The 14210-nt window shown below is 33.7% G+C and overlaps 1 protein-coding gene across 2 annotated transcripts in view; it reads right to left on the bottom strand.

The window, feature by feature from the left end:
- Positions 1-237: 237 nt before the first annotated feature.
- The window catches only part of PKN2 (protein kinase N2), a 130434-nt gene continuing 116461 nt past the window's right edge, over positions 238-14210 (bottom strand). The window contains exons 17-22 of one of the 2 annotated variants that reach the window (XM_045478171.1): positions 13398-13460; positions 12141-12217; positions 6711-6853; positions 3363-3470; positions 2910-2990; positions 238-2824 (exon numbers count right to left, since the gene is read on the bottom strand). In XM_045478171.1, coding sequence (XP_045334127.1) covers positions 2621-2824; positions 2910-2990; positions 3363-3470; positions 6711-6853; positions 12141-12217; positions 13398-13460 — 676 coding nt within the window. In that variant the 3' untranslated portion in view covers positions 238-2620. Of the gene's footprint in view, positions 2825-2909; positions 2991-3362; positions 3471-4817; positions 5353-6710; positions 6854-12140; positions 12218-13397; positions 13461-14210 lie in introns of those variants that run through there. The other variant, XM_045478172.1, reaches the window with a different exon arrangement.

The following is a 14210-nucleotide window of genomic DNA, read 5'->3' as shown; positions in this document are numbered from 1 at the left end:
TATATATCCACTGAATAAAAGATGTTATTGATCTTACAGAGGTAGAATGCAAACTTTCCCCATTACTACCAGTGAAGTGGACAGTTCGCTCTCAGATTTTGCCCTTCCCCAGGACCAAAAACACTTGCAAGAAGGCTAATAAGCAAAGTTAGTCTTTGAGATCTTGAATATAGTAGAGCTAATACACATTTTGACGAACAGAAAGTTTCCAAAAGGAAAAAATACTTAAAACCAAAGTTACAAATTATAATCTATTTATACTTTAATTTGTGCATTTGTGGTAATTTATGACTGCAAAACACTTTTTTCTTAGAATGACATAAAGGCACATTTCATTTCAATGCATAGTGTACCATTCTAAAATATACTAATAATTTCCTTACAAAGTGCTTGAGCAGTCACTTACACATACAGTAATAGCAAAATATATTTACACTCTATAGAGTTTAAAAATTTAAAATCTGACTAAAATATATATATTTTTTTAAAACTACAGAAAATATTAGTGCTTTCTTCAGCTTAATTGTGTGAATATACCCTGCCCTCTAATTTTTTCTTAGTGATTGACTTCAATTAAAAAAAAAAAAAACTTCTGTACACTGTGTAGTTACATAATGCTATGTCAGGTTTTAATGCTAAAAGCCTATTTTAGACATTGCTTTCTATGCATATTTGAGAACCAGGAAAGGTGAGCAGACTGTACCTCAAAAGTATTTAGTGTTTTTTTTTTTTTTAATGTGTTAACACTGTGTAAATTAAAGCCAGACAATTAAGCTAAGATCCTCTCCTGTCCTTTAACAAGGAAATTAACTGGCATTTTAAAATAACTTTAAACAACTTATTGCTCCCTCTTTCTATAAGATTTTCCCCCAAAGAATCTTGGGTAATAATAGAATTGGAAGGAAATAAGAATTCCTGGAAAAATTGTAACTTCTCAGAGTATACAAAAACATGCCAGCACACCCTAGCAAGGCTGAAGTATTGATAAACTTTCTACAAATCGATGTGCTTTTATGTTTCTCATAGAATTTAAATTTGAACAATTTTTAAGACATGAGATCACTGTGATTAAATGGCTAATTCAGTATGGTTAGTTCACAACTTGTTATTCCTGAGATATGATGACCCTAACATGCTAAGCACAGAATTAAAGATGTTATTATTGAACTAAAGAAAAATAATGCAGTCATACACGAGAGGAAAAGGATGCAAAAACTAACAACAACAAAAAAACCAAAAAACTCCAGGCAAGTGGAAAAGTCATGGCTTGCCAAAAGACTTTCCTCTAAGAGCATTAAAAAAAGCCACAAATGGATCCTCTGAAGAGTTGTAAAAAGTATTTGATCAAATTATTTTTGAGACTTTTGAGGTACAGCTTTAGTGTTATAATAATTTTATAAAATATAGACTGTTTTATCAAAAATATTTATACATTCTGTTACAATATATTGCTTTTGCCCTCAGTAACTGCCAATATAAAATCTGGATCCAGTGGCCTAAAATGTACAAATGCACTTAACGTAAATGCTGGAGTTTGAGGTGTCTGCTTGGCCACTGTACAAAAGTGATGAAGTGGTGAAATTAAATAATAAACCTACAACATAGAATACATTACAACTTGCACATATACATGTTCACAGCATGTATACAACAATAATCCCTATGTTTTAACAGATATAGTTCCCTTCTACAGTAGATACAAGAATAAGATAAACTGGGCTGAAAAATGTACAACGAATATCAAAAAAGGAGTAATTAGTCCACTGATTTTGGAAGAAGGTATGATTGAATATATCGAGTGTCTAGACTTTGGGAATGCATACAGGTAATACAGTATCTTGGTTCAGGCTAATCAGAAGTCCTCATTCTTAAAATTTTAAGTAAATGCTGATGTTTAGTTGTTCCTGTTTGCTTCAGCATGGTTTAATAAACAAAAACTTGTTTGGCAAGTAGCTCTGTTGGAAAGCTATGAGGCTCTGTTACATGGTTGGTAAAGATAAGGAGATAAAAATTTTCTCCTAATAAATATAGAAAATTTATAAAACAAGACATCAATTCATTTTTTTTTAAAAAAACAAGCCAAAAAATGTGCACAAACTACCACTACATTTTTTTGATATTATAGTAATTTCATTAAAAAAATAAGAGCATTTGCCTTATTCGAACAGATTTACTAAGTGTGAACAGTAATAGCATCCCAAACCCTTTTTGTTCTTTTTGTAAAATATAGCTAATTGAAGTGAAATGATTAATCTTCCTTCCACTTAAGGCAGGCATAAGGCATAGCGAGGGACCGTGGAAGAGTGGTTTTTTTTTTCTTTCTTTTTTTTTTTTAAATAGACTATTGATCCAAAAGTATTCATTTGTGATAGGTTTTCATGGCCGATGTTCATTCCGCTTAAACTCCATGAAACTGTTTCCAGTGCTCAGATTTACGTTGAAAATACATTAAAAGAAGCCACTTTCAAGAAGATTTTACAATAGTACTTTTAAAGAAATCTTCATGTGTTCAAACAAAAAACTCAGAAGCTACTGGTGGCACAGAGAGCAAATGAAGGGTTGCTATTGTTAAGAGGTCTTCTTGTGAGTTAGTTTGCTTGGTTTCACAGTGTCTAGGAACTTAACACCAATCAGCAATGTAGTCAAAATCTCTGAACATTTCTTGCTCCTCTTCTGAAAGTATCCTTGGTTCTCGAGGCGGAGTCAAAATAGGTGCTTCTGAGGTAAATTCATCATCAAAATTACTAACATCTTCTCGTCCTCTAATGGTAGGTACAAATGGCGGCTTTACTTTTTTGTCCATCAGAGCACTCCAATCAATTAGCTGGATTACAAAATATAAAATGACCAGTTTAGTTTCCTACACTTAATTTCTATTTTCACAAAAAATTTTAAACTGTCACACTTACCCGGAAAAATGGGTGCTTTTTTACATCCTCTGCATCTTTCTCACCAGCTCCAAGTCGCCGCTCAGGATTTCTTCGTAATAGCTAACACAATATAAAATATAAAAGTTAAAATAAAACCAGTGACTTCGTTGATAAAGACTCTCATAACTTGCAAAGATTTAGATGTTTTTTTTGGTATGTGTTTGTCTAAACCATGCAACATCTATGAACTAAAAAACAACTTCTAAAGTTCTAATTGGGTTCTCCCGGAAGGGTGAAGAGTTAAGTCTGGGGAGCCACCCCTGGAGCCAGAGATGTCGTGTCCCCCTCCTCTTTAATTTCCCATTGCAAACAATAAAGGCCTTTTCTGCCGTAAAAAAAATAAAAATTAAAATTAAAAAAAGATAAAGTTCCAACTGGGAAATGTCCTTCAATAAAAGAAACTTAAGCAGTTTATAAACCATTAGCTCTTACCCTTCTCATTATTGATATGGCTTCTGTAGATAAGAACCTTGGATATCTTACTTCATCATTTACAATACTGTCAAAAACTTCCTCTTCATCATCACCAGGAAAGGGAGACTAGAAAAAAAATCTCTGAGTAAGTCAAAATGAATTTCAATACTGTAAAATCTTATCACCTATCCAAAGTACAGACAAGAACCAAGTAGTGAGGAAAACAAACAAAAAACTTACCAAAACACCAAACAAGAAAAGACTGTGAGAAGCCACAAAAGATACACAACAGATCTATTATACAGAGGATATACCATATACTCTTATTGAAATCTTCATCTTTATTTCACAGACTTTAATAACAAACTTGGTTATATTATACAATATCATTTTTTCACTTAATTTAATTCCATTCTATTTTATTTAATTCACTTTTTCATTTATCTGGCCAGACAGTCAATATTTTGAGTGCATACTAGATAGTAAAAATTATTTAGATAATCAACATTTCTCAAGAAGCTCAATCTTGTGGAAAGACAGAAAAAAATGGGTAAAGTAAATATGGTAAAAAGTGTCACCATAGAGAGAAGCTCAGAGTTTGTGGGAATACATCTGATAAGGATGTACTTTGAATTTCACAGTCAATAGCAAGTTAATTAGCAAAACACAATTAGAGATCTGCAGGCATAATGACGGCACTAAGTAGCAGCTGCCAACAAAATTCAAGTCTTAGGGGCATTTCAGTTAGAGTATTATTAAAATGTTGCTCATATTGACAGGAATGACCCTAAGTCATAAAAACATATTTAAATTACATTCAGTATAACAATTTGATGCACAAAATGATAACTCTCAAATATATTGAAATGTTATTATGAAATATGACTTACTATTTCAGAATTTGAGATGACTTAGATTTGGTTGCTTGTTTCCTGTAAAGTATTAATGAATAAGAGCCAAGCAGAAAGCAGTATCAATGGAAAGGGAAGAATCTTTGACTTGAGGAATCTATGAAAATGAATTTAGAACCCAACCGCCTAAAGCTGAGCTGCCAATCTTATTGCTCATATGTAAGGAAATTTCACACTTTCATTTACTGAAACCTTAGTTTGTTCATTTACGCACTCAAAATGAATAAATCAAATAGATAAATGAAGTAACTACTATGTGAGATAATATCATTTCTTTCTGGGATTGAGATAGCAGCAAATTAGAGAAAAATTCCTTTTCACAAGAATTCTCAATCAGAATTTCAAGTGGTAATACAAAACACTTTTGTCTATTTGATCAATTTTGTATTTAAAAAATGTCACTTTATAAATCCCTGAAGAGTGACGACATACCCACATATTCATTAAGATGTTAAAGTTCCTTGTTTCTGCAAGTAGATTATAAATTAACAGGATGAACAATGGAATGCTAACAAGTATGTTTTAAACAGATATAAAAAGAATTCAATAGTCTGTTCAGATGTCAAGAGTGCAACTCCAATATCTAAGTTTACTTAAAATTTCTCTGATGCTTCAATTCTCATTTGGCACCAGGAAGGGGCATCTGGTCCTTCCAGTCCTCAAAACCCATACAAACACAAATACACATTTGAAAATGCATGATATATCCAGTGAATTTTCAAATCTTTGTAATAATACAGTAATTAGACATAAACTTCAGCCAAACCTGACTTCTATCACAGTGAAAAGTTATTGCTAAAATTTTACCAATGTTAAACTGGTAAATTTAAAACTATCAAGTACTGATGAGTTTTAAGTTTAGTTCTTTTCCCAACTACCCTCTTACAAAGGTGCTAAAGAGAAAGGAAACTGCAATAAACAATTGTGAAGGAATAGCTGGATCCACTGTCTTTTATATCCTAGTAATTAACAGGTTAATCAATTAGAAGCTCTTTTTAAAAATACAGAACAGGAGCTTCTTCATTTGCTCATTGCCAAGTTTTCCCGTCACTGTAGAAGAGGAAGCAGAATCAATTGGATCTTAATTCTGTAGTATTCTGCAATAAATTCACATTTTTTGCCTGTCAGAGCTAACATGGAGAGTCAATTTTAAGCAAGCATGTAATTTTTGGTAACCTAATTAAATCTCATACATAAATGAATACATTAAAAAAACCCAAAGCAACAAAACTATTACTTTGAAAAAAGGTGTGGGGTGGGGGGAAGTTCAAGTAGGTCAGAGCTTACAGAAACAACTATTATGAGTACTTCTTCTTCTTTTTTTTTTTTTTTTTATTATGAGTACTTCTGGCATTCTTAGAAAGCAAAGACCACTGTGGATTAGGGATAAAATACATCTTTCCATCTTAAAACACTGTATAGCAGCATTTCTAGATAGAGGTAGAAATTTTACTAAATCACTGGTCTTAAGAATAGAAATAAGGTTAGGTGGATTCCATACCCCGAGGTAACAAAGCATAATGGTTTAGGGATAGGAAACCAGAGAGCCAGAGTTAAAAATCGCAGCTCCACCACATGAGAACTCTGTGACTTCAAGCAAGTTATTAACTTCTTTGTGTTTCCACTTATACACCTGAAAATAGGCCTAAGACTAGTACTGAGCTCATTAAAGGCTGCTGAAAAATTAAATGAGCTAATATTTATAAAGCAAATAGGATAGTGCCCGTCACATGGTAAACATTTTAATTAGCTACTTCTTTTCCTCCTTTCCTAAATATCCACTCCAATATAACATACCAGAGTGGCTGTCATTTGGATGGACTAAAATACTTTATTTATATGAAATAGGTGCCATTATATGACAATACAGGGTAAAACTTTAGACATTTCTGACATTCAATAATTTGGTCAATCATTTATTCAGCTACTAATTTATTCATGCCTAGAATGTACAAGGAAGGTTTTTGGTACTGGGAAAACTGCAAAACAGTGAACCAAACTCATTTTTTTTTCATCCCAAGATCATCCCAAGATCAAACTGTAAGCAGTTTTCAGTTACTTGTCTAAATATTTACCCTTTCCCAAGTCCAATTTATTCTGACCAATGTATAACTGACTTTTTGTTACAGGTATAGAGTACATTCTTTTCATTAGTCTTTCTGTTATTCCCTATGAAATGATCAATTATATATGACCATGTCTTAAATTCATAAAACACAAATAACTACAGCATACTGAAATATAAGATATGATTTTCAAAGTTCTACAGATAATATAAAAACCTAAAAAACACAGTGAAGGTAATATAGAATTTCAGGCAATTACTAGTGTATTATAAATGTGTATAAGTATGTGTAACTTAGGCTCCACTTACGCAGGAAACATATTAAGTAATTTCTAAATGACATATTTTGTTCTTTCCTAATTTCTCTCTCATCTATTTAATACTGCTTACCTCACCAACGAGCATCTCATATATAAGAACACCAAGGCCCCACCAGTCTACAGCCCTTGTATAGGATGTTTCTGTTAACACTTCTGGGGCAAGAAATTCAGGAGTGCCACAAAATGTGCTTGTTCTATCTCCATATCCCATTCCTGAAAAGGTACAATTTAAGCATTTGTTAGCAAAGAAAAAAGTCTAGCCCAACAGATAAAAAATTAGACGATATCCTTAGGAAGCAAAATTAAAGTTCCATTTGTGCATGGTGACCAAACTTAAGATATACCAGACTTCTACAGAAAATGTTAAGGACTGGTACAGAGAAAACTGTGCAACAGTAACTCTATTATTTAATTAATGGGTAAAAATAAAGAAGTGCAATTTTCACACTTCATTTTATTTATTTTCTCTGTCATTACAAATGATGCTAAGAAGTTACAAGAAAAAAATTGATTCTGAGCTTCAATTTTTATCATCTTTTCAATTCAATCTTTAAAATATTTTATCTGGTTCATTATAAAAAATAACATTTAGTTTGGAGAATACCAAAATGCAAACCCTTGGATAAGCAAGAGTTAACCACGAAAACAACCTTGAAGAAGAAAAAACAAAACTGGAGGTACCACAATCCCAGATTTTAAGTTATACTACAAAGCTATAGTAATCAAAGCAGTATGGCACTGGCACAAAAACAGACACATATATCAATGAACAGGATAGAAAGCCCAGAAACAAACCCACAATTATACGGTCAATTATTCTTTGACAAAAGAGGCAAGAATATGCAATGGGAAAAAGTCTCTTCAACAAATGGTGTTGAGAAAATCAGACAGCTACATGCAAAAGAATGCAACTAGACCACTTTCTTATACCATACATGAAAATAAACTCAAAATGGATTAAGGACCTACATGTGAGACCTAAAATCATAAAGATCCTAGAAGAGACCAATTTCTCTGGAATTGGTAGTGGCAACATCTTTCTAGATATTTCTCCTGAGACAAGGGAAATAAAGCAAAAGTAAACTATTGGGACTACGTTGAAATAAAAACTTGTGCAGAGCAAAGTAAACAATAAACCCAACTAAAAGCCTACTGAATGGGAGAAGATATTTGCAAATGAGATATCCGATAAAGGGTTAGCATCCAAAATATATAAAGAACTGATACAACTCAATACCAAAAAACCCCACAAATAATCCAGTTAAAAAATAGGCAGAAGATATGAACAGACATTTCTCCAAAGAAGACATCCAGATGGCCAAAAGACACACTCAATATCATTCATCATCAGGGAAATGCAAACCAAAACTATAATAACATATCACCTCACACCTGTCAGAATGGCTAAAATCAAAGCCACAAGAAACAAGTATTAATGAGGATGTGGAGAAAAAGGAACCCTCTTGTGCACTATTGGTGGGAATGCAAACTGGTGCAGTCACTATGGAAAACAGTATGGAGGTTCCTCAAAAAATGAAAAATAGAACTACCTTATGATCCAGTAATCACACTACTGAGTATTTACCCAAAGAATACAAAAACACGAATTTGAAACCATATATGCACCCCTCTGTTTACAGGAGCATTATTTAAAATAGCCATAATATGCAAGCAGCCCAAGCACCCGTCAGTAGATGAATGAAGACTATGTGGCATGCATATGCATACACACACACACACACACACACACACACACACACACACACAATGCAATATTACTCAGCCATTAAAAAGAATGAGAAATGTTTCCATTTGCAACAACATGGAGGGAACTAGAGAGTATAATGCTAAGTGAAATGAGTTAGAGAAAGACAAATACCATATGATTTCATGCACAAGTAGAATTTAAGAAACAAATGAACAAAGGGGGAAAGAAAGAGAGATAAACCAAGAAAGAGACTCTTAACTATAGAGAACAAATTGATGGTTACCAGAGTTGTGTGGAGAGGGTGGAGGGGATGGGTGAAATAGGTGATGGGATTAAAGAGTACACTTATCGTAATGAGCACTGGATAATGTAAAGAATTGTTGAATCACTATATTGTACACCTGAAACTAACATGACACTATATGTTAACTATGCCAGAATTAAAATTAAAAACTTAATAAAATAAAAAAGGAGTTAACCAATGGTGCCATATACACATACAGTATTAATCTTTTAACCAGTTCACAAACTTATATTTCTTATAATTTAGTTTAGTAAATTTTGTTTAGTTCATAATTTTGTTTATCATAACTTAGTAATATATTAATCAAATACACATTCTACATATTGAATATGTCTCAATATATTCTAAAGTGTTAAAAGCTCCTTATAAACATCATCTTAGGAAAGAATTTGAAAGAAAAGCTCTCAATTCTAAAGTATACATTTATAATGACTGAAAATCTCAAATGAACTTGGGAGTCTATGGACCAAGATTTGAAGAGCATAATTAAATATCTTAGCACAGAAGAGTGGAAAATTTGTTTTTGCAAAATTTCTTTAACATTGTCACACTTTTTTTTTCTTCAATAAAATATTATTTTTAAAAAGAGCTGATATAGTACCTACATAGGTTCTACACGAACCTTTTACATGACTTGGCCAAGATTAAAAAAATGTTAATTAAGACCAAAATAGAACTAGTATTTCTTGATTTTTATTTTATGCTTTGATAAAAACTAGAGGAGATTACAAACTCCCTATTTTCAGGATAAAACTACTCTTAATTTTTTGTTTCATTTATAGTAGTAGTAGTAGTAGTAGTATGAAATCTGTCACATTTTAGTGTAGTATATATGTCAACTGCAGTAGTTATCATATTTCATTCATTCTGGTAAATTTTCTTATCCTGATATTTTTATTGTCATTTCTTTTTTTTTTTTTTTTGAGAGAGAGAGAGAGAGAGAGAGAACACATGAGAAGTAGGAGGAGAAAGAATCTTAAGCAGGCTCCACAAGCACAGAGTCTTATGTGGGCCTTAATCTCATGACCGTGAGATCATGACTTGAGCTGAAAGCGAGTTGGTTGCTCAAGCGAATGAGTCACGCAGCACCCTTGTCCTGGTATTTTTTTTTTTAAATTTTTTAAACATTTATTCATTTTTGAGAGTGAGAGAGACAGAGCGTGAGTGGGGAAAGGGCAGAGAGAGAGGGAGACACAGAATCCGAAGCAGGCTCCAGGCTCTGAGCTGTCAGCACAGGGCCCAACGCGGGGCTTGAACTCACGGACTGCGAGATAATGACCCGAGCCAAAGTCAGATGCCCAACCAACTGAGCCACCCAGGCGCCCCTGTCCTGGTATTTTTAAAAAAAGGTGAAAGTAGGCCCAGTTGGCTAGGACTTCAAATTGGTTAAACTCCAAGGAAGGAGTTAACAACAGGCTCTTAAGAGTCAGAAAAATCTGGGTTTAAATTCCTGCTTTGCCACTAGTTAGAAAGCTTAGAAAAGCTGTCTAACCTCAAAGGCTAGTTTCCTCATCTATATGCTGGGGGTTAACGCTACTACCTACCGTCACAAGACTATTAGAAATTAAAGGAGATCATGCATATGAAGAATTTGGTAAATTTCTTGGCAATTATTAAGTGCTCAAAAAATGTCATTAGCACCTACATGGCAGGTTGATTTGCTGGACAAAGAATCTAGAGACAGGAAAGTTGAAGAAGCTATTAGTTTTTCAAAATAAGATGACAGCTGGCAGTAGTAGAGGGGAAACGAAAAATTTAAGAAATATTAAGGAGGTAAATGTCAGCACATTTTGGTCATTAACTTGATGTGGAAAGAGAACAGAGTCCAGGATGATAGTACATTTTCAAATAGGGAGACTGTGAGAAGATTGTGGCACCATCAACTATGAACTGGACTACCTGAAGAAAAGAACCTATTTTTGGTTGTATAATGTTGGAGGTATCTATGCATTATTCAACCAAAGCTGTCTAGTAGACAGTTGAATATTTACGTTAAGAAAGGAATAATAGATTTTGGAATCATTAACCTATTATTTATAGTTAAAAACTAGCAATGATGAACAACAGGCTAAGGACAAACTGAGGAACAAAGGCATTTAAATCAACGGTGTTTAATACAGGAAAGTCCAATAAGAGGAAAAAAAGTATTACTGAATTCAAATTAAGAGGCTGGTGGATAACTGATGGTGATATATTTACAAAGTTCACTCATTTATTCATCCAGCTGCTTATTAATTGAATATTCACTGAATACTTAAGATGTGCCAAGCACTATACTCTACTGTGCTATGAAAACAAAGCTGAGGAACAAGAAGCTTGTGCAAAAGGGGGAACACAATGTTCATTACAATGCAATGTAATGAATTAAATGTCAAGATAACAGTAACTATTCACTATATGTTAGACACTGTGTCACATATATCCAATTCTTGAAATACCCTTAAACAAGAAGCACTATATTGATTTTATTTTTGAGGAAACAGACTCAATGAGAATCAAAGTAACTCATCCAAAGACACAGCAAGTAAGTGGCAAAGCCAGGGTTCAAACCTAGGACTGTATGGAGCCTAAACCTACAGTCTTTATACTTAAGCCACCTCTGATTCATATTTCCCCAGTTTACTTATTTACTTTTGAATATATAGACAAGATTCTGAGATATATGCATATTTTCTTTCTATTTAAAAATGTTAGAAGTTTTAAGAAGCTGGACAGAAGTCATCAGGCCTATGTAATTTACTTTGTACAGTCCCAGCAAAGTAAAAAAAAATTGGTGGCCTAACCCATGCTTTCTCAGAGTAGTGACAGAATTTTATTTATTTATTTTTTTAGAAAGAGAAAGAGGGAGAGAGAGAGAGACAGAGAGAGCATGTGCACGTGTGTGGGGGAGAGTCAAGAGGGAGAGGGAGAGAGAATCTCAAGCAGGCACCATGCATAGCGTGGAGCATGGGAGATCATGACTTGAGCCGAAATTAAGAGTTGGACACTTAACCGACTGAGCCACTCAGGCGCCCCCATACAAAGAGGATCTTAGGTTTTACATTATGATTTCTGAAAATCTACCCTATTCATAACCACAGAATTCTTTTTTTTTTTTAATTTTTTTTTTTTCAACGTTTATTTATTTTTTGGGGACAGAGAGAGACAGAGCATGAACGGGGGAGGGGCAGAGAGAGAGGGAGACACAGAATCGGAAACAGGCTCCAGGCTCTGAGCCGTCAGCCCAGAGCCCGACGCGGGGCTCGAACTCACGGACCGCGAGATCGTGACCTGGCTGAAGTCGGACGCTTAACCGACTGCGCCACCCAGGCGCCCCCCCCCACAGAATTCTTAATAATGTGATAATCAGATTACATGAACAGTCCATAATGTCTTAACAAAGAATAAAGTTAAAAATACATTTTGCTTTCCATAGACAAAGTTGAAAAATACCAAAGTACAAAGGAATAGTAATCCATTAGAAAAGGAACTTTAAAATATCCAATTACCTTCTTTGCAAAGACCAAAATCAGCAATTTTCACAAAGCCCTCTGTATCTAGCAATAAGTTATCCAATTTCAAATCTCTGTTCAGGATAAAAAAAAAAATGCAAAATGAAAAAAATCAATAAAATCAGTAGATAATGTAGGATAAAAATAATTTCAACAGGAGCTGTACTTTTTTTTTTTTTTTTTTACTAAAAATGAGTTTTTCATGTTATGATTTGAGATTTAAATATATTACAAATGTTCACTTTTCTTCCTTTTTATTACTCTACATAATATAATTTCTGAATAATTTTCTCCACTATACAGAAAAGAATGTTTTTTAAAAGGAATGTTTTATCTATTTAAATATGTATTTTAAAGTGTGGAAGGAGTTCAAGTATTTTTAACTTTGGTTTTATTAATTTGTTATTTGTGATAGTCTGACTTGGACTAAGTTTGAAGTCCTTCTACACACCATCTGTAAGAAAAGACTGTCAAGGTATCAAGAGGGCAGTTTTAACCAGCCTTATTCTAAGAGAATAATGCGAAATAAAGAGAAACCTATCACTGACCAAAACTGATTAAATCAAAAATTGATTAAAAATTAAGTTAAAAATATTTTATCCTTTGAGAGTAAAACAGGGCCATGAGGAAACCCTCACCTTGGATATATTGTTAGAAGTTTGAATACACTGATGTTTATGGTCTCCTTACTAGCCTTCCTGAATTTGTCTAGTCTAGAGCAATGCTATTCAAAGCGTGGTCCATTGCTTGGCTGCTGGGCTATTATTTGTTGCTAGTCTGCAACTTGATAAGGAGCTTATATTAGTACATAAGGCAACTGTGTCACCAAGTACATTGTTTAGTTGACAGCAAGACTTAAGGAAGCAGGGTGATGTTTTATACTCTGGTACACTCTACTTATTTTATCATGGACAAATTCTGAGTAGTATTGGTCTATCAAAGTTTTCTGCAGTGGCTCAGTTGGATGTAAAATATTCACCAGAATGAATATTGTTAGTGAATTTTGTTATCAGAGCTCAACTTATAATTTGACTATTTTAATTAGGTAATGGGCAGAAGAATAGGAACAAAGAGGTTCATCACATAATTATTGTGTAACTATTTCTTTCAAAATTGGAGTTTAAAATTTTTAGAGGTCACTTATCATTTGAAAGAGAAAATTAAAAAGCTGGTTAAACACAAAATATCCTTAATTATTTTTAATTCAAATTCACACCAAAATAAGCCATTAGAAAGCATCAAAACTTTACTCACCTATAAACAATTTTGTGTTCATGTAAATACTGCAACCCAAGTACTACACATGCAGCATAAAATCTGTTTGAAGAAATAAAAAGATGTTCAATAAATTCCACTGCTGTTGAATCCCAGTTTATAATTTTATGCTCCAAAGCAGAATTCTGTAGTAAACTAACTTCACAAGTATTTATTTAGTCCCTAGTATATGCCAGACACAGTAAGACATGTCCTAACAATCAGGGATAAAATTAAAAACTAAGAAAAATACAATGTCTACAATGGGAGCCATTAACTTTGCCTGTCGCTAAAGTCCTCAGAGTAGACATTTGATCTGGAAAAATACAATTTACCATAAGGGCAGAAGGACAGTGTAAAAGGCAGAACTCTCCGGGGGGAAATACAGGGCATTCCCTAGGATGGAAAGCAACAGAGGTATAAAAGGCACCTGTGGTAACCAATAACAAGTTTTCTGTGGCTCAAGTAAAGAATGGGGAAGAAGTGGGAGACAAGGCTGAAAGGACAGCCTGGAGTCAAGTTGTGAAGGACCCTAAGTGCCATATTACGGATACTGAAATTTCTATTTTTAATAGAATTTTAATTTAGATTTTTCTGAGGGTAGTATGAAGGCTGGAGTAGAAGTAGGTAGATACCCAGAGGAAAAACAAACAGATGAGGCTATTGTGGTAGCACAGATGGGAGACCATGAGAACCTCCAAGGTAGTGGCAACAAAGAGAGTAAAGAGATGGGTTCAAAAGAAACTTTAAAAGTAGCACAAGACTGGTGTCTCCCTAGCAGCAGAGGATGAGGGAGAGGGAAAAACTTAAGAT

Source organism: Leopardus geoffroyi, chromosome C1 (genome assembly GCF_018350155.1).
Source record: "Leopardus geoffroyi isolate Oge1 chromosome C1, O.geoffroyi_Oge1_pat1.0, whole genome shotgun sequence".
In the NCBI taxonomy this organism is placed as follows: domain Eukaryota; kingdom Metazoa; phylum Chordata; class Mammalia; order Carnivora; family Felidae; genus Leopardus; species Leopardus geoffroyi.
This window is presented reverse-complemented; position numbering and strand designations above follow the sequence as displayed.